Source organism: Drosophila novamexicana, unplaced genomic scaffold, assembly GCF_003285875.2.
Source record: "Drosophila novamexicana strain 15010-1031.04,08,12 unplaced genomic scaffold, DnovRS2.1 tig00001089-arrow-arrow-pilon, whole genome shotgun sequence".
Taxonomy (NCBI): Eukaryota; Metazoa; Arthropoda; class Insecta; order Diptera; family Drosophilidae; genus Drosophila; species Drosophila novamexicana.
Genome location: NW_020824841.1, coordinates 147,042 through 168,741, shown reverse-complemented (window position 1 = coordinate 168,741; position 21,700 = coordinate 147,042). Strand labels below are relative to the sequence as shown.

Here is a 21,700-nt window from a genome sequence, read left to right as displayed (position 1 = left end):
TAAACACATGTATATTGGGAACTCTCAACTATTTTGGGGGGTTTTGAAGTGCAGGCGACAAATATTTCAATGGGCCAACTCATTAGTTGCACCTCGAGGTGTCAGGTGAAAGGTGTGAAGCATCTCGAATGCGAGGCCAAAGCTTTAATTTAATGAGCTATTGACGCCCAAGCTGGGCAATTGTCGGGCCGGCTTAGAAAGTCACAAGGAGATATTGAAAATCACTGATAATATTTTCAGGTTGGGAATGCTCGACTAGGAACTACCCTATCTACCCTTGTCAAGGCGAGTTAACGAAAGTCTTAAGGAAATATTGAAAATAAGTTATAAATATTTTCGAGTTGGGTATGCTTGACTGGAAACGAATCCCTAAATTATTGATATGCATGCATATTATATTCATTTAAAATATTAGTCGATCTTCAAACATGTTAAAAAAATTAAAAAGCTACCAAAACACAGGTTAAAAATGATTTTGCTGTTAAGTTGAACAGGTTTCGAATCTCGAAAAGCCTGCCACTGGTATACGATTCGTCTTCATAATTATCGTTAAATCCTCCGACTCTGTATATGAAGGAATCTCTCAATGGGCCTCAGATGGGATTCATATTTTCCCGAAGGTCTCTTTTTATGACCGGAATCGGTGCTGTTAATGTTGATCAATAATATATATGCCTTAAGGGTATGGCTATGTCTCTTGTATCTTTGTATCCATTTGATATTCTTTGTCTCCCATTTACCCATTTTGTGGAGGAGAATTAATAGCTGCTTAGTTAACTTCAAGTATCTTTTGGGAACACTCTGAATTTATCTTATTATTTAGTTACCCCCGCGATTTTCCATCAAATCATTATCTTGGCGGGCCCATCTGCTTGGGCCCAGATGCTTTTCTTTTCTTTAACTTAGTCAACCCCGCCGCACAACCGCTCAGCTTGGTGTTGGGCAAATGTTTGGCTATCGCACCCAACTATTTAGGCTCAGCCGCAGCAGCATCAGCAGCAGCAGCAACAAAAACGACTCAACAAACAATGCCGAGTACCCGGGAGAAAAAAAATCTGAGAGAATCCAACACGGGATTATAAATGAGAAACAAAGCGGCGAAAGTCGCAACTCGCGACTTCCCCGCATAAAAGTCACCTGGCATGTAACAATATTTGTATTGGCCAAACAAAGCGCAGCTACTTCAGACCCTCCGCCGCCGCCGTAGAACCAGAGAGAAAAATTACTTCATTAAAAAGTTGGAAGTTGACGAAGAAGTCGCCAGAATCAGAATCGGGCTGGGTCCGAGATATTCGGGGCAGTTGCTGCACCGATAAGAAACTCATAATTGGTGTCATTAAAAAAGCCATTTCGGAAGTTGTTAATCTTGACTGTCCCTGCCAGTGGTCCCTGCCCCCGTGCCCCTGTCCCTGTCCCTGTCTGTGTCTCTGGGGTGACAATTATTTCAACTAGCCAAGTAAATCGCAGTCCGCCAGTCCACGTAAAGATACATAAATATGTAATTTATTAAAAGCAGAAAAAAATGGGCATATAAAAAAATAATAATAAATGAATACAACAATGCGCTGGCTTTTGTTTATTGTTATCATTATTTAGCCAAATGATAGGCGACAGCAGCAGCAGCAGCAGAAGCAGCAGTTGGAGCCAGCCAGGAGGCAACTGCGTCCAGTTGCTTCATATTTTGTAGCTCAGTTGCCGCTTATCTGGCAGCCTTTAGTTTCGCCCTCACTTCGTTTTAATTATAAAAGTGCGATAAATGTGACAAGCTAAAAAACTGAGAGTAGGACCAAGCAGAAGAACAGGCACAGCCAGTGAAAGATAGCCCAAAAGGCAATGAAAAAAAAAACAGAAGAACAAAAATCAAGTAAGAATCTAGCGAACGGGTGTAGCCGACTGCAGAATACCTGTTAACAGCTCGATCAGTGAAGTGATGTTTACAAGAACTCTTCGACAGTCTTTGATACAAATTGATTCACTCGTGATTTTTCAGCTGGGCCTAGTCACATCAGGCATGTTAGTAAGAACATGTACATCCGACTATATCTATCTACATCTCTAGACACCAATGGACCCGCTCACACTTTGCGCAAGAGTATAAAAAAGAGAAACTGGCAAAGTCGTTAAGGCCTCAATGTTGTTTTTTATGCCTGCCCCCCAAGAGGGTTTTCTCGCTTTTGTCAAGAGTTTGGCATTTAATAAACACCAGCTACACGAGCCAGGACCAGGCGGTGTCCTGCCTAGGCCCCGGCAATATGAAATTGCAAAATGTCTGCACATAAAGTAAACGGCAAAAGATACAAAGATACACAGTCGCAACCGCAAAAACCAAAAGATACTCTCGCACTCGCAGTCGCAATCGCATATTTTGTGGCATTTGCTTTTGTTTTGTTTTGTCTTGTCATTTGGCCATAAATATTATCTGTGTACTGGGCCCGGCTGCTCCTTTTTGTGGCTTTCAGCTTCTATGTCCTAGGCCTGCGTTTGGGCCCTGTTGGTTCCTGGTCAAGTGTTAATTTCCCCGAAAACTTGCCTCTCTCAGTGCTGCACAATTAACTTTTCTTTGTTTTTTTTTGTTATTTTGTCTGCGTTTTCTTTCTGCTTGCCTGTTGCCTGTCGCCTTGTCGTGAGCTCTTGCCAAGGCCTAGACCAAAAAAAAAAAACAAATAGCCAAAAGCCAAAATAAACTAAATGCAAAAAAAAATGGAAAAAAAAAATTATTTGTCGCTGCCATTGTCTTAATATGCAAATTGCATTGTCTCAAGTCGCCGTTCTCAGCTCTCAGCGCTCAGTTCTCAAGTCTCTAGTCTCGGGCCTTAGGGTTCAATTGCCCATCAGACCGCAAGTAGCAGAGCAGATCGCAGTTGATTTCCTTTTGACCTCGCGCATTTCTTTTGGCCCCCAAACTAGCTACAACCAGAAATATTAATAAAGATTCGCTGCTGCTGCTGGAATCATGACCAAATCGCGTATCGAGTATCGAGCATTGCCGATCTCTCCGATCTGCGCGAGGTAAATGTTGCACATTTTACTTATTATTATTGAGTCGCATCTGTTGCTTTTGTGATTTGCTGGTCCTTTTCTGTTACTTTCACGATTTGCCATGCCAGAAAAAAAATAAGAAATATACAACGAAATGTTGTTATACCCTGTAAACATTTTCAATGGATAAAAACAAGGTATACTCGCAGGCAGCTGTTCTAACATATAACGCATATAGTACACTCTTCTCGATGTGCCTTTCCATATCCTTCTTCAAAAAGTTAATATTAGGAAAGATATGATTTCGATAGCTTTTTGCCGTACGCACAAAACGGGTAATTGTCGATCATCGATTACTAGCCCACTTCTTTCATGCAGATCTCAGAGTTAGTTTAAGCGGATAACTTTCGCGATTTCCAGGGTAACTTCTAGTCGAGCCTCCTCGACTTAAGCACAACTACTTGCTATTGTTGTTGAATTGACAATATAGTTACTTACTTGCCGTGTCTGGGCCTAGCATAAAGCGAATGCCATTGACAATTGTGGCTATTGGTGCTTTCCGGTCGGGCTAACTGGGAATTGAGTTCTCAGCTATCAGGTAACCGAAATGCAGCTGCAAATAAGTCAACTGTCCGATTGTATCTTGGGCAGATAATAATCGCCGGCCTCTAAAGAAGAACGATTCCCATGAACCTCCAAGATAAACGATCAACTTAGTTTATGACAATGCGAAACTCAAAGATTTGCTAACCCCTTGCACGTTCGGCACATTTTATACGGAATTTAAATCTTACTTAAAGTGTGAATCATTATTTAAAAGAGCATAGATCGACTGAAAGGTGAACGTATTTATATACATATATTCTTATGTACATCTTAAATCGTGCCCGAGATCAACTACTTTGAGGGACATCCTAGTCTCAAATGCTTGGCAAAATTCATATAATAAATCTAATTGTCAGCTGAACTTAAAATTGTATCAAGTGGGTTTATTTACAATTCAAGTCTTGATTTGCTTAACAGGTAGTATTATTTTTTATATTAAGGTGAATTATATTCAAGATTGGGATTAAGCGGAGCTCGAATCTAATCTCCAATGCTAGAGTTAATTGCAGATCGAACGCTGCCTGAGGTTAATAGATTGTTACTCTTATATTGAAGCATCATTCAGCTTAGTATCCGAATTTCATATACTTTGTATCTATATCTTGAGTAGTCGCTTTTTGGGATTTTTAGGCAAACATTAATCACTTTTGTTTTTAGCTATTGATTAACTGCCTGTGTAAATTTGGTTTTTATATAGTTTATGTTGCCTCAGTGTTCGATTTCCAATTTGGTCAATATGTGTGTACACCCGCATACACACACACGCACACCTGTTTGCTCACATTGTGTAGCTCTGGGAACTGCTGAAAAAAAGGCTTTAAAAATGCGCTGGCTGCATGAATGGCAATGGGATTGCAGCCTAGACATGCGGACTCTGCTTTCAACTCCGTCCGTCTCTCTGTCCGTCCGCCTGGCAAATGTAAATGAATGCAAAAGCAACTCACAGAGCCGCCGCATCATGGGACAAGGAAAGGGACGGGCACAAGGGCAGGGACACTGGTAGGGGCAGGGGTAGGGATATTTTGCATGCATTTCGGGCTGCATAGTTTTGCTGAATGGATTCGGTCCAAAATGTGCAACATGGCAACAAAAGGGCGACAGCTGCCGCTTGGAAAACTCATTGAACAATCGACCAAATCGAAGCCCCGACTCGCATACAATAAATGTGGCACTGCCCTCCGCTCCTGTCCCTGCTCCGGCCTCTGCCGCTGCCCCTGACCCTGACCCAGACCTGATGCTCGCAGCGTAACAAAAAGATTAAAATGCATGAAAACGACCAAATGAGCTGAGCCTAGAGAGATACAGCATTTAGCATGCCAGGGCCCGATCTCAGGCTCATCCTTATCCTCATTCTCTTCCACATTCACATCCAAGCACTGAATGCCATTGTCCAGTTGGCCCGCCCAAAAGGCATCTCTTATTAATTTGCTTAAGTGCCATAAATGGCAAAAACTGTGCAACACAAAAGGATTTGAATTTCCTACCATTTTTGCCCATTGTCGCCATTGGCTGCCCAGCTGGAGATTTTACACGTACGTCCAATGAGACCAAGACGAATTATCAAAAAAAAAAAAAATAATAAATAAATAGGAAAAAATGTAAGCCAAAAAACCGATGCTCAAATACACTTACACAACTCATTGATGCCCTCTTGATACCCAGGGGAAAATATTTTGGTTTTGATCTTTGACCCCAAAAAGTAGAAAAAACACACACAGAAATGATCCCTCCAAAAATTATAGGAATTTTTTAAAAAAACCGGACAAAATATGTTTGTCAAAACTTTAGATTTATGAAAAGTTATAAGTTCAATATAAACTCAAAAGAAGAAACTCAACATTTGTTGTTTTATAATGCATTTCCCACAAACACATCTCAATAGTAAAAATCAATATAAACTTTGTTGGATCTGATGCAAATATTTCTGAATTAGGCACGTTTCTCTCACCTTGGATCGAAATTATAAAACGATTTCTCATGTTGGGATCAGCAAATGCCACATTTTATTGGGCTCACAAGCTCGAGCGTGTAACGAGCTCATGTGGCAGCAGAAGCATGAACTTGACGCGTCATGCTGATTAGTAGCCACAGTGTGACAAGTCTCTTGAAAAAGTCATTATGCACACACGTGGGAGAGCATCTGAGTTGTCTGTGCTGCAGTTATATGAGCTGTCTGCTATGTGGGAAAGGGCAACAAGTTGCAACTTGCAACAACTGCAACTGTGACATTGAAATTGCCGCCTGCTCAAGAGGTGTAAAATGATAGTAAGATAAAGAGGGAGAGAGGGGTAGAAAGAAGGAGAGAGAGAGAGAGAGAGAGAGAGGTAGTGGCTGCTGATTTATGTTTTGGGCTGCCCGTTTTGACCTTTTGGGCGCATCGCATTTCAGTTGCCGCTTCGATTCTAGAGAATTTGTTACAGCCAAGCAGCCATAAAATGATAGGGCATCTACAGGACAAAGTCGAATGGCAGCAGAGACAGACAGTCTGACAGACACAAGAAACCGAGAGAGAGAGAGAAAGAGAGAGAGAGAGCGAGAGTGAGAGAGAGAGAGCTAGCAGAGCTTGTTTTTCCTTAATTAAATACAATCGACAACTCTATTCGAAGCTTGGTGCCATGCTGGCAAGTCAAGTCTGTCAACTGGAAATCAGTAGCGCATATTTTGCGCATTTAAAAATCATTAATTTGAATTAGCCCTGGCGCTGTAATTAAGGCGGGGCGCGGCTGCAATAACAGCGGCAAGCAGCGCAGCACAGAGTCCACGATTTCTCAGAGACTGAAAGATAAACAAACAAATGCAAATGCAGCAGCAACAAGAGCCCAAAAGTTAAACAAAACATATTGCCGCACTTGGAGGCCATGTGCACCAAGTGCGCACAGCTGACATTTCAACACCACCAGCTACCAGCTACCAGTTGCAGCTTCCAGTTGCAGCTACAAAGGCAGCAGCAGCAGGCTCCTCCAGCAACTCCTCCTTCTGCTCCGTCTAATGACAAAGCGCGCAGAACACAATCCAAATGCAAAGCGCAGCCGAATGATCTTTTGAACTGGCAACCGAATCCAAATCCAAATCCCAATCCCAATCAAAACAAAGATCAAAACCAACAACAAGCGGCACCAGCCAGACACTTGAGGTCGCCGTCGACGTCGACGTCGACGTTGATGTTGACGTTGACGTAGGCAGCAGCCAGCGAGCAGCGGGCGGCTGCTTGCCAGTAGCAACAACAACTGAGTCCCTCTCTCTCTCTCTTCCTCTCCCTCTCTCTCTCTCTCTTCATGTCATGATCTTGGCAGTACCTGCGAGCTGCAGTTGTTGTTGCTGTTTAGCTGGCAGCTAGTTTGTTTATCTAACCGACCCGAAGATACACACACACACACACCAACAACAACACTCAATAGAACATTGTTGCGCTTTTTCACAAAGTTTTCTGGTTGCCTAACAATTAAATTATTGTTAAGCCTCACGCAATGCGTCATAAGAGAGAGTTCGCTGAGTTTGGTCAAGAACTTCATTTTAAACCAATTATTTGTAAGGCAACTATACGTTATAGCAATATACTGAGATGCCCAAAGATATCTGCTAAACTTATAAATAAACAGACTTGGCTAATTTGACTCATGTCCTTCTGCCACAAGTTTCTAAGGCTGGAAACTGGCCTTAAGCCCAACGAGTCCGTAACTCATATGTAGAGCAAAGCAAAAACTAACCCAAACCACGATCTGGTTCAAAATAAAAAATTCCAAACCATAAAATCATTGAGTCCCAAACACTTAAGTTTTTGAACAATATTTCAATTGAATAGAAATCAATCAATAAAGCGAAATCTGGCTTTATGGACGTGTAAGAGCAGGTGTACAAATCCAACCTATAAGCAGAGAGCTGCTTCGAACCGTGTATCGAACCAGCGATGTTTCTTTTTCTGGTTCTAACAGGTCTCCTTTCGTAACGCAACTACAAGGGCATATTACAAATTATTCACTTCGCATTTATAGATAACTTTTTTAGGAATTCCCTTTCCCTTGTTGATTTCCAAATGTTTTTGGAAAGTGTATGCCCACTTCGTAGTCGTTGTACTTAAAATGTTCTTCTATTCGACTTTTACTTATTTTGTTTTTATTTTTGGGCCACTTTTTGTGTGTGCTCGGGCGACTTAATTAGGAAACTTGGTGCGTTTTATTTATGTGTCTTAACGAGTCGTTTATTTAACTCACCCTCGTTTGCTGTCCCGCTCTCGCCTGTTCGCGTGGAAAACTAACATCAAATTGAAGCTGAGCACACAAACATTTTGAAAATTTGTTTATTGTTTTTCTTTGGGGTCCTCCGCACAGCCTCCGCGCCGCGCCGGGCTGCATTTCACTAATTTGGGAGAAAAAAAGAGCAGAAATCGAAATCGGAATTTGAAATTAAAAGCAAAAGGCAAAATACCGTGTATTTGAGAGTCCAAGTGGAGGCTCATTTCGTTTGAGGCAAATTGAAAATAATTTTGTACCTTGATTTAAATAAGAAAACAAACGGGCAACACACACACACACACACACGCACACACATACACAGGCAGACGAAACGCAATTCAACGAAAAACTAAACATAAATTCTCACAATGCCGATCTGGGCTTCACTCAGCCCCTTATGAAAGTGTGTGTGTGTGCGTGTGTGGGCCATGAACTTTGTTTTTTATTAGCGGCAGGATATCGGCATTGCCTTCTCTATATATATTTATATGTTAATTCGTTTGTGTTAATTGGAAAACAAAACCTCAAAAGCAACAACAACAACAACAACAGCAACTGCAACTGCAACAGGCAGCGCCAACAACTACAACAGAATTCCACAATGTGGCTGAGCTAAAAATTTATTTTTAAGCAGACATTTTTGTGTATTTATTTATTTATTTTGCCGCTGGCAGCAAACAATTTGTAATCGTTGTTTCTGCTGCCTGCCGTTGACAAGGAAAATGTTGCAGCTGCGGCACGCGAAAGCTGCAAGCAGCTCGCCCCGTGCAACGCCTTGCCTTGCCTTACCACGCCGCGCCTCGCTGTTGTCGCCTTAATTGCAGTCGCAAGGAAGCGGCAAAAATATGCTCATAGCTTTTGATGAAGCAAACAACAAAACAAGTGGCAAATGCCAGAGGTCGATTGTGGGGCGATATCAAAACGAAATGCTTCAGAAATTTGTTTTTGTTCTGGAGATGTTCAATGGAGCTCGTGATCCATCGCACTGATTCAAATGAAACATGCTTTTGTCTGTCTGTCTGTCGCTTTATGAGGCGAGTGCTGGGTCTGCTGGGTTCGCGTAGTTAGATCTTGCCTCATTCTCTTCTTTTAACTTATTTCGGCAATTTGTTGTATATTCATATTTGAAAGATTCATACCTGGTTGATTATAGTAAAAAATAGAGCCATCAACTGGAGTGTTAGTTCAGGACGTTCCACAAGCAACTGGGTAATTACAAATCAAAGTTTTTTCAACTAGCCCTAATAGATGCCGAGATCGCGTAGTTAGTCGAATAAGTGGATGGTATATTTTACCTAAAATTCGCATGCCAATACCGCATGCAAAAGCTGGCATAAATATCTATTGCACTAGGCGAATATCAAATAAAATTTCAAAGCGGAATTCGCGAATGTCTTTTAAGTAGAACAGTTCGGTTTTCAACAAAGCTCTTTGGCTTGGCTCTAATTGTCAGCCAATTAGCCGTTTCTTGTTCTAGCACCGATATTATAATTGTAATACTTAATAACGAAGCCTCGCCAAATATATAAAGAGCTCAATTATAAGTGTCTGTGCATATAAGTGGGAATAGATGCAGATGAGAGTGCTGATCCCAAGCAATGGCATCCACAACAATCGGCAATGGATTTCTGAGTATTATGGGCGCTTCCAGGGAAGAAAGTGCGAACAATTTATGTGGGCATAAAACCAAAGTTTAGAATGAACGGGAAATTTTATGACTACTTGGGGGCATTTAAGCCGAAAATGTTTATAAATAAGATGCAAACACACCAGCCCGAATACCACGTACCAACCCGCCAAACCAGGTCACTTGGAATAGGTCAACACATACTTTGAAATCTTCAAAATTTGTGCTGGGTCTGAAGATTGAAATGAATTATGCATATGCGTTTGCTTGATAGGATCCGAGGCGAACTGAAGCGAAAGCTGCTGCCAGATTGTGCACATAAAATGAATTTCACAAAAACGGAAATGTTGAGTAGCTGCTCAGCTAATACTCGAACAATGCCCACCAAACGAGGAAATAATAAAAACCAAATGTGTTGAATATATGCAAGCTTAATGATATGATTCAACTAGCTCTGCCTCGCTCTCTCGCCTTTTCTCTCTCCCCCTTTCTCTCGCTCTTATTTTATTGACTAAAAGACTTTTGGCATTTCGCAATTTAGACTTGACTCCGGGAACAATCAGTTGCCTTTGTACTTCCCAAAAATTATTAATTACCAGCGCTTGCACGTAAACAAAAATGTGTAAATCGACCACTTTTGATAAATCACAGACTAACACACACACGCGCGCACACACACATTTGCATACCACAACTGAACATGGCCACAAACACCAAAACAATTTTGCGATGAAATTGTCAAATTGCAGCGCAAAAACGCAAAGCAGCAACCGCAACCGCAAACGCATACCAACAGAGCGCGAGCAGCAGCAGCAGCAGCTACAAGAAGGGGCGGCAGACAATCATGCCACATGCCACACAGACCCAACTACCACCCTCGGCGAAGCGTTAGTTATCGCTGCCATTGAGCTACATTCGCATGGACACGAAATTCACAATTTTGGTAACTGAAAATCAGAGCGAGGCAAACGCAATCAATCATAAAACGATGAAATGTCGACGAGCGCGAAGGCAAGCAAATTGAAAACGCTGCGAGGACACGGCCAAAGGACAACGAGCAACGGACATGGACACGGACACGGACATAACCATCAGAGATTGGACAGTTGACACCAGACACTGGACAGAGCCCAGCACATTGAGTATTGGGCAAGCGATGGCAATAACCAAAGTCAACGATAAAACGATTTTAGCTTTCTCGGCTTTCTCTTCCTCTTCCTGTTTTACCCTTGCCTTGGGTTAGTCCTTAGTCCTTCTATATGTCGAAAGCTATCCTTACATAAGTAACATCCATGTCGGACGAGTCAGTTTAGCATTGCTCGAGTGAGGCTTAAAGCTTTAATACGAGCTTACAATTTTTAGATAGCTAGATAGCTTCAGATAGCTTCAAGATTTGAACCAGTTGTTGGTTCATATGTTCTAAGGTTTCTTTGAACAGTTGAATTGAATAAAGAAAAGAAATTGAAATTGTGGTCAGTTCAGCCTTGCTCTTATGTGTTATATGTCTGGAAGGGTATTTGAACTTCAACGAACCCGTACCACAGCTACTTCCTTTTATGCCTGCATCGAAAAACTGTCAATCGCTTTAGCCATTTCCCCTCTTAGCCATGGCTCTAATGTGTTTAAGCTGAAAGTAAAGCGCCTCGTATAATATGTTCAACCCTGGGCCAGTTAATTAGAGGGCCTAGCTGATGATGCAGATGCAGCTACAGATACAAACGCACACACACACAGATACAGATGCGGATACGGATTGAGATACGGCTGGCAGCTGACTATTTGATTGTGCTGTGGCTGGCTTTTTGGGTTCACTTATCAAATTTAAACTTAATTACCAATGCGACGCGTTGCGTGGCTCAGATAACGCCCGGGCCACAAATATCGTGGCCTAATGAACAGTTTTATGCATAGTTTTAAGACGCGTTTTGTAATCTTTGTGAGTGAGATTTACACGAAATCGAAAAGGCTAAGCCATAAATCAAGTTGTATTCGCAGTCAGCTGCCAAAAAGTGTGTCATTAAAATTAATTATCTAGCATTTTTTAACACCGGACTATGGGAAGGGATCCGCATCCGCGGCCAAGCCCACTCGGCCCTTCGGCTTGGCAATTAGCCACACGTCGTGGCAGAGCTTTTCCATGTTTTGTTCTAAATATTTGCACACAGAGCTCTTCTGTTGACGCTTCTTCATACAGCACCTGCACACAGAGACACACACGCGCACATTCGCAAAAAGAAATATGTATATGTGTGTGCTTGTGTGCATACATAGCAACCAATGGCCCCGACAAGTCGACTGCTCTCAAATATTTGCGCTGACATAACTTTGTCTGCGGCTGGCGCGCGCCTAGCGCCTGAGAAGCGCAAAGAGGGGCTCTGTGGACAGAGCAGCAGACGACAGGCAGCCGCTTTGTCTGCGCCTCACAATGTGTGAAAGATAATTATAACATGTGTGCACACACACACACGTATACACTTGACTTGCATGGATAGGTGGACAGTTGTAGAGTTGAGGCACGCTTCAAGTTTTTTTCTCTTTTTTTTTTTGTGTAGCCACAAGCTGCAAGCGTCGGCCTTTGCCATTGACAGCTCCAAGTTGGACTTCAACTCGAACAAAGCTGACGATGGGGAGCTAAAGATGCCAACACAGCAGACGTCATCGAATGTCAATAGCAAAATTGTTTGCCAAAAGCAAAACATGAAGCGACAGACAAAACTAAACACGCAACGAATTCCAAATGCCCTAACTTATAGATAATGGAATAAAATGCAAATAAATTATATAAGAATTTTCTAATACGACTGGGCTTCCAGCGGAAGTAAAGGTTAAGCATTGAGTCGAAATGCTGGTTGAGCTAGTTTTAGATGTTAAACAAATTTGAGCTCAGTTTTTTATAATAACTAAACTTAAATGAAGAGCATTAATGCGCCTTTTACACGCTATTATAAGAAATTGACAATATTATTTTAAAGCCAGCTAAAGGAAGCTACCGTGCCGAGTAGGCTATAGGGTATAGAGCACAAAGTCGTGGATGGTTCTATTCCAATGCTGATGATGGCTCTTAAAGCCGTTCAAACAAATCGCCGCATAAATTATGCAATAGAAGCCAATGTCCCGCTAGAAAAATGACATGCCTTGGCCCCATCAATGCCAACAGCCCCCACTCAACCCTCCACACTCCACCCAGTCCAGCTGGAGCCCATCTCGTGCTTCGGTTGCGCATTGTTGGACGATTTGCGTTCCATTTATTTCCATTTAACGCATTTGCCAAGTTTAAAATGGGGCGTAATAAAGCCATTGATGGTAGTTAAGAGATAGTTAGGCAAATGCTATATATTACATGCTCATCCAGCCAGCTCTTTCTAATTGACCAACTCACTCTCTCCCTCTCTCTCTCTCTCTCTTTCTTTCGCAGTGTGCAATTGCAATAATCATGCGCGTCAATGTCGCTTCAATATGGATATCTTTCGCATCTCACTTGGCGTCTCTGGCGGCGTCTGCCAGAACTGTCGACACTCGACCACGGGACGCAATTGTCATCTGTGCAAGGAGGGCTACTATCGGGATCCCAGCAAGCCGTTGAATCATCGCAAGGTGTGCAAAGGTAAGTCAACTGTGATGAATTGCCACATGCGCTATATATTCGAATGCTACCCCCCGGGGGCCGTGTGGGCATTCCGTTATGCCAAAACCGTTCAAGAAATTCCAGAACGAGTCGGTAAGGCGCTACTTAAAATTTAATTAACTGTTGCCACACTTGAAACAAAAGAAAAACAAACAAAATTCCTCCCCAATTCACACTAATTAGCCCAAATTATGTCCATAACTCGTAAAGAGCCAACATTATCAAAAAATGCAATCTCTTTCAAGAACGACCTTTAAAAATATTCCAAATAATTTATGTAACCGATAAATTTGCCGCGCTTGCCAATCGATGGGCAGTCAAGAACTGAGAGCCCGATTTAAGAATCCGAAAAGACAAATACGAATGCTGCACTCGACACTGACAGGCTGTCAAATACCCTGTACACGGATCCGAATTAGCTTAGTTTAGTGTTGAATCACTAACGCTGATAAAAGTTATTAAGCTACAGTAACGGCATATAATAAATAAAATAATTAAGTTCCAAAAAAAAAGTGCTAAATAACTTTTGTTTACCTGCAATATTCGAAAACGCGCTCATATCGATAAACAAAATATAATCGATGTTATATGTATATATGTATCTGATCCACTTTTCATAACACTTTCGTTTGCAGTACAGATAACAGATCCATATAGACATAAATACATATTATTTACACGATTGATATACCCTAAACATGTTATGGCTACAGGGTATAATCAGAACAAGCATTAGCTCAACAGGAACTGGGCAGTGTGGTCAGCTAATTTATGAGCTGGCAATAATTTTCACGCGCCGTCTAATCAACTCGGCCAAATAAATTGGTCGAACAGCAACAGCAACAACAACAAGAGCAGATGGCTGGCTAAAAACAAAACTAGGCAATTACTATATTTAGCCCACATATGCATATAGAAACGAATCTATATCCATCTAACTGTGCGTTTCGTATCAGAGCTGACGTCCGCACAACAAATTTTCCATATTCGTTTTTGGCCAATTGCAAATTGAGATTTGTAAACAAACAAAAAAGGTGCTTAAATAGCACAAGAAAAAAAAGAAGAACAACAAACAAAATATATTATTTCCTACAAATAAATTGTTGTGAATGTAATTGTTGCTGTTATTGTAGTTCCTGTTCGGCTCGGCTGGTTGCCGACCCCCGCAGCTGCGAATTGCGCATACGCCGCGTGTCCCATTTGTCATCATTTCTCAAAAGACGTCGGTGCTGTCGCTGCTGTCACTGCTGTGGCTGCTGCTGCTGACTAAGCATCATAATTCTGAAAAGCCGTTAAATCCATATCAAAATCTTATCGATTTTTAATTAATTATACAACGCAGCGCAAACAAATCCAGCAACAACAACAACCAAATTTACAAGGCCAGCCAAATGCGCAAATCGTAAATAAGTCAAGTAAGCATCAACACACACACACACACACACCTAAAGCCTTGCTGTGTTTAATCGTCGGCGGCTTCTCTTTGCAGAATTTTGTTTTATTTTCAACATTTTTGTTGTTTTTTTTATTTATTTTATTTTGCTGCCTTTCCTTAATTTTTTTTGTTTTATTTGCGCAACGTCGAAAGAAATTTATTCATTTAAATTTTGACACGCGTGCAATTTGTTTAAAACATTTTTGCATTGTGGTTTTTACATTTGTTCTCATTGTTGTTCAGCCCGTTCTCATTGTTGTTGTTGCAGTTGTGGTTGTTGCGTGCTGGCAGAATGTTTTATGTCCTGCTTGGTTTGGCTTGGGTTGACCATTTGGCGAGTTGCCTTTCAATTAGTCAACTGTCTGGAGTTGTCTTGACCTGCCGGCAGCCTTAATGCAACATTTGCGCCGCATTACAAGCGCGGGTACTTCAGATCCAGATCAAGTGCAGCGCATATAGCATGGAAACAGCAGTCGGTTGACGCAATATATCCCAATCTGCCGCAATAGAACAAGTGGCTCGCATTTCAATAAAAATTCTTTGATGCATGCGAAATGATAATTGGGTTTAGCTTTTCGAAAGATAAATACTTCTAGTATATACCTTGAAAAGTCTGCATAAATCAATCGATGAAATCGCATCAATTTAATATCAAAGATTTGGGCAAAGCAATTTGCAAACATTTTCCTGAGAACCAAAAACAAGCACAAGGGCAGCAGCTAAAAGCTTTTTAGCTGGAAAAATGCGAGGAAACAATTTCGCCAAGATGAATTTCTTCAGAATATCTAGAATAAAACAACTAAAACGGACAAACTACGTAGATCCTCAGCAAATACATTATTGAGCAAGCACTTTTCACATATGATGAGCACTCGTACCAAGAAACAAATTTGCCAACATGAATGTCTAAGAAATGTTTTAGCTGACAGAAGGCAAAAGCAGCACAGCTGCTAGATAATCAGTTTTAAAAGATACTTAAGGGAGAAACTTTTCAAAAGTAGAAATATAAATAATTAGTAACTTAATTATGGATATTAAGAAACTTCTAACGGGCTATATTATCTAACTTTTTAAAAGATCTAAAACCCTAAAGATTTGCACAAAAACAGGATTTCGATAAGGATTTGAATCGATTGCTTCTAAGCTTAAAATTCAGTCTCTAGCTCTTATAAGTTCTGAGATCGACGCGTTAATAACTATGGACAGACAGACAGACATGGCTAGATCGATTCGGCTAGTGCCGCTGATCAAGAATAAAAACACTTTATGTATCTGAGATGCTTCCTTCTGGCTGTTAGATACATTGGCACAAAACTAGTATTAACTTTACAGCCATTTTCCATAAGGTCACGGTATAAAAAACAATCCAAGACTAATGAAAGTCCAAATTAACTAAAACCTAACAAGCTTTTAAAAGTGCTAAGACTTTTAATAGTTAAATACCCTTTGATAATACACAGCTTTTAATCGATTTTGCAGAGAACCAACCAACCTTCGACTAGATTCTGGCTTGATTTTGCTGCATACTGATTACACATAGACACATACATACATTCATATTATGTAGGTATATATATATATATATATTACGTCTAGCTGTCAGCTTGTAAGCTGCTCTCTACATCTGCTCGTCAGTCATAAATATTTGATATTTTATTTAATTTTTCAACTCGATTCATATTTGAGATATCATAAGTTTTCCCGTAGATGGCAAAACACGCGCTGCTCGCATGTCTCGCATTATAATTAACGCCTTAAAGCAAACACTTTGTGCAGAGACTTCCGGGACAGGAGTGAAGATGCACAAACAACTTGCAGTTGCCGTCGTTGTTGTTGTTGTTGTTGTTGACATGATTTCGATTTAATTTAAATATTCAAATGATTTACTTGAGCAGAGCAAAATGAAGCAGACGTGGCCAGAGCCATAACTCATCCGTCAGTCAGCAGGGCCGGGCGAGGGCACGGCAAATAGGGACAGACATTGTGGGCTGTCCAAACGGATGACCAGGCAAACCATTACACACACGCACGCACACACACTTGGACAGACATGTTGTCAAAGCCATTTCAGTTTCGGCTCAGCCAATTTCCTTATTTGCGCAAATGTTTCAATGACCGGAAAATTACACATTATTATTTGTCCAATGCGAGATTGCAAGATACACATACACACACACACACACACATACACGCACACACACACACATTTGATCATTATTCATATTAGTTTAGCTTTTGGTTGTTATTATATTTGCTGTTTGTTACAAATCTTTGGATAATTAAAAGCCGTCCCCGCCCCGAAAAGTGTGCTCTGCTTTTTATGTCACCGCTGTGACATCATTAATTTTATGCCCCATGCAACATCAAATGGAGAAAAACAACAACAGTAACACGACTTTGCGATACTCTCACAACTGCTTCTTGGCTACATTAAGCTAGTAATGTTCGAAATAAAATGAATCCAGTTTGACATTATGAGCACAGCTTATGGCCAGGACGCTTTGTAACAGTTTTGAGGCTAGGATTTTGCACATTTCGTTATACCCCTTGCTACCCTATAAATGCAAAAGATACCGCAAATTGGCAGTGCTTGGCTTTTGTGTCAATAACACAATGGGACAAAATTATATGTATATGGCATGTCATAAACGAGGCAATACAAATGGGCGTGTCGTTGTCTGGGCGGGTTGGGGGAGGGCGGACATGAATACAATTAACAATATCCGTAGCTAAATACGTGAAATTAAAAGCCATAAAATCAGAAAGTCACGTGCGAAATGTAACAGCAATAACAGCAGCAGCCTCAGCAATTAAAATAATGTCATGAATTACCTATGCGACAGACACTTGCACACACACACACACAGACACGCTAACACACACTGACACATACACACACACAGACAGACACACACACCGAGCAGAAACTTCTTTAACTGCCCATTTTGCCGCAGCAAGTTCATGAAACGCAGCCGCTGCCAACGTAATCATTAGACAGGGGTGGCGGTGGGTTAGGTTTGGGGTGAGTAGGTGTGAGTGTGTATATTGTGCGGACGGGGGCGGAAACATCATTAGAATTTCATAAAACTCGCTTTGCAACTGTTACAAATTGGTTAAAGGTCGAGCTGCGACCGTTCCGGCCAACTTACTTAATTGAATGCCAGGCCAAAATGAATTTATCATAGAGCTTACAAAAAGTAAGGAAGGGGGATCGGTGGGTGGTGGGTGGCGGGTGGCGGTAAGTCCTGATGGTTTTAAAAACTAAGCTACAAAAATCTATTACAACTATGTAAAGGGGGGCCGGGGGGAGCACGAACTAAGCGGCGTAGCGAATTTTACGCTGGCGCAGCAATAAAAGTTGCTGCTAGCAAAAAGTCGGACGCAATTGGCAACGGCAAATACCCTGTACATATAATTGATATAGATTTCTGATATAGAATTTAATAGAGTTCGAAGAGTACGAACCAAAAATACTCTACAAGCGTTTAGAACCATTTAATTTTGTTAAAAAATAGTGCGCTTAAAATAACAATGCTTTAAGTCGAGTTTAAGCCGAGTCGGCTTAAGCCCAGACTACCAATTGACTTCTTGCGATGAGCTGAACCTTTAGCGAAGCCAGCTGCCTAAATAACAGCTGAACCGGAACCTGAACCGAACCGAATTTTGTTTAAAAATGGTTTGTTCAATACAAAAACTATTGAAAGTGATCCGAATACAAGACATTTATAACGTGGGGTGCCAACCCATGCATTTTTCTAAGCATATTTTTAATGGAAACTAAATTTATATTTTTGAAGCAGGAAGCTCGGTCAAAACGTGAAGCGAACCATTGATTAAAATGTATTCATTAATGTAGGACATAACGTAACATAACATCCATAAATAATTCTACAACTTTTGTTTTTATAAAAGCTTGTGAGAAGCACAGAACAACCAATCCGCTTAGCCATATTACTTGAAATTATTTAAAAAATTAAAAGAAGACGAAAGTCTAGGGGTAGATTCCAAAATACCTATACTACTCAGAAGCATACAGATGAATTTTGTGTATCTCATCCCAGCCAGCTCTGTGCGCTGATCAACCCTCGCAACTCGACTGAGGTCTTAGGGTATAAGCACTGCATATCGCGTTGCCCGCAGCACTACCAGGAGCAACCACCCACACACACATAGAGCAAACCTCAGGCTGGCCGCGCTTTTGGCTCTCCGGCGGCTTTTGTGGGCGTGGGCGTGGGCAGGCTGTAGCCGGAATTTGAATTATGACATTTTGCATGCGAGTTGACATTTAAAGCTGTGCAAATTGTTCGAGCGTCAAATTGGCGCTGCCATTTCGTAGATTCCACAACCCCCACCCCCACCCCAAGGCTAACCACCGAGAGCTCGCCCAGGAGCGGCCCCCGTCAGATCTTTTGGCAATGTGAAATTGCCTACTTTTATGCGCTTCGTTTGATTTTTAATAGTCTTTATGTCAGTGTCTCGATTTGAACGCACAATTTGAAAAGTGCGCCAAAGTTTCCAAATACAATGAGGCTCTTATTTCTTGCCACTGCCGGGGCCTCCACGCTTCGCACCTGATGCCAAAAAGTTTGCAGTCTTGCCGTGTTGTACATGCAACAAAATTGTAACAATCCATTTGAGCAGAGGTCGGCCCAGCCTGCAACTTCTCCAGCTCGAAGTCTGTAAGGGATTCGCCTGCGAGAGTCTTTGCTCATTTGGCATCGTCGCAAAAGTTAAGCGAACTTTGCGCCAGTTGCAACCGCGATAAACTTTTACCCACCAGCAATTGGGCAGAGACAGGAGCAGCGGCAGGAGCAGGACCAGAAGCAGGCCCAGGACCAGGACCAGGGATGTGGACGACCTACCAGAATGGAGCATAACTTTTGTCGCGCCGTGTGAAGCCATTGATTTATTAATAGGCCAGTAAAGAGAATCCGCCAATACCCAACCAGACTAGGCGGAAAGACGGACTATTCAGTTCGATTGGCTTGAATGTATTCACTGATTATTTAATTTCAAGCAGTTTCTTGATGCAGGAGGCAAAGTACCCAAAAGTACTTATTTACTTATTTATTTCAGTGCTTTCATTTCTATTCACAACTTTGATTATTTGGGCATTTTAAAGTGTTACTCAACTTGCGAGTGTATTCATGAATGCTCATATCTTTTAATTAATAGAATTAAGTTCTATTAGATGTCCTTTTACTCACAACAAGGATATTCAAAATTTAAACTCTAAATCGTCGATTAACTTCTACATTCATTTGATTTTGAATGTGATTCATAAAATATACATATAAGAAATACAAATATTTGGACCATACATTTGTACTCACAATTAAAATAAAATGGTTGTCCAAAACTAATCGAAAAATATTTAAGCTTTAAATAATTGAATTTTGTGATGGATATTCATATATCGTTTTGAATATGATTTACAAGACATTCAAAACATATTCATCGACGCGTATTCATTAAATATATACACTCGAATTCGTGTATTCATTTCTACTCACACCAATTGAATGGATGGCCAATAATAATATAATTAAACATTTGTATAAATGATATAAATATTTTGGTTGTATTCATTTGTAATCACAATCCTATCGGTATAAATGTGATTAAGAATACGAATACTATGAGTGTATTCACACTTTAAGTGCGGCAAATTGTGCATGAAATGTACAAATAGTGCAATCTGTTGCATGTTGCAACAAGCATGATTCATGCCGAGCATCCATCAGATGTACAATGTATCTGGCTGGAGCGCGGTCTGTTTAGTGTTCACCTCGACCAGATCGGATGCGGTCAGGTGTAATCCCTCGCACAGCAAATCATTCGATTGCGACTCGACGAGGCGAAATCTTTTCATAATTCTTGTTCTGTGTTTGGTTTCTTTTGAAAATTGCATGAATCTATTTGTCTAATAATAACAAACAGCAGCAGGCACCCCCCTCCCTTCTACGGCCCCCTCCCAGGGGCGGCAGCTGTGCTTTTTATTGCTCACCATTTTTTCTGCTGGACTACGAAATTTCGGCTAATATTTTATGGCAATTGATGGGAAGTGGCCACTGCGACGTCGACGTTACGCACTTTTTGCTGGCGGTCAGCTAAGAGGAGGCTGGGGGCTGGCGGTTGGCGGCCATGGGCGTGGACGTGGACGTGGGCGTGGGTATTGGTGTGGTTGGTTCGCTTGCGCAAAGTTGAAATAAACAATAACAAATTGCGCTTGATTTGCTTTATGATGTTTACATTTCGCCCAGAGCCGCGCTGTGTGAGTGTGAATATGAATATCTGAATGTGAATCGGTGTGTGTGTGTGTGTGTGTGTAAGTAAGTGTAAGTATCTGTGTGAGTGTGAGCACGCAAACGGCGCACACTGTGAAACTTCGGTTAATTAATTTTTGGAAGCCCAAGGAAAATAAATAAAAGCCAAACAAATTTTAAGCATTGTAAATAAGAGCGAAACAGGGCTCTGTCAAAAATTGGAAATCCAGAAAATTTGTGGGTAAATAAATGAACCGCAAGCAAAGTGCCAATAACTGAATATCAAATGAAAAACCAGGCCAAAATCTCTAAAGTCTAATTGATGGCTGTCAAATTTGTATAAATGTCTACATAAATCCATAACGTTCAGTCAGGTGCATAAATAATGTTTGCCCGGAGCTGATATATAGCCGAAAAGCTTGACAATTATTTCGTTCATTCTGATTTACAGCTAAAACAGGATTATATCTGAACTATATTTTGCAATATTTGCGAAATGGATAAGGAAAATAGTTGAGACAAGGAACTGCTTCAAATATACTTGTTATATTGTCTGCAATGAGATTTCTTTAAGCTCCAGCTCTACAGCCGTCCAGCTGTCCAGCTGCACTTTCATCCATGCCCGTCATGATGAATATGTTACTTTGATTCACTTGGCTGCTTGGCTGCTTGGCTGCTGGCTGATTCACGTGCTGCCCTAATTAAGAGCCAATTTTTCACAGAGCCCTTTCAGTGCACAACAGAGCAGACAGAGACATCTGTTGTTGGAGCCGTACAAATTGGAGCAGGAGCATCTCTTGCTGGCCAGAGACTGACACACTCTTTGTGTGGCTTGGGCCTTTTGCATGCACACAGACTTGTATCAAAGCTGGCAACTCGACTGTGATTCAATGCGGCTATTTGGGTCGTCCTTTCGTGCAGTGAGTCAAC

At 41.2% G+C, this 21,700-nt stretch overlaps 1 protein-coding gene across 2 annotated transcripts in view; it reads left to right on the top strand.

Moving 5' to 3' along the window:
• LOC115766340 (netrin-A) overlaps positions 1-21,700 on the top strand; it is a 52,153-nt gene that overhangs the window by 19,220 nt on the left and 11,233 nt on the right. For both annotated transcript variants that reach the window (XM_030710232.1, XM_030710233.1), the window contains exon 2: positions 12,860-13,048. In XM_030710232.1, coding sequence (XP_030566092.1) covers positions 12,860-13,048 — 189 coding nt within the window. The remainder of the gene's footprint in view (positions 1-12,859; positions 13,049-21,700) is intronic.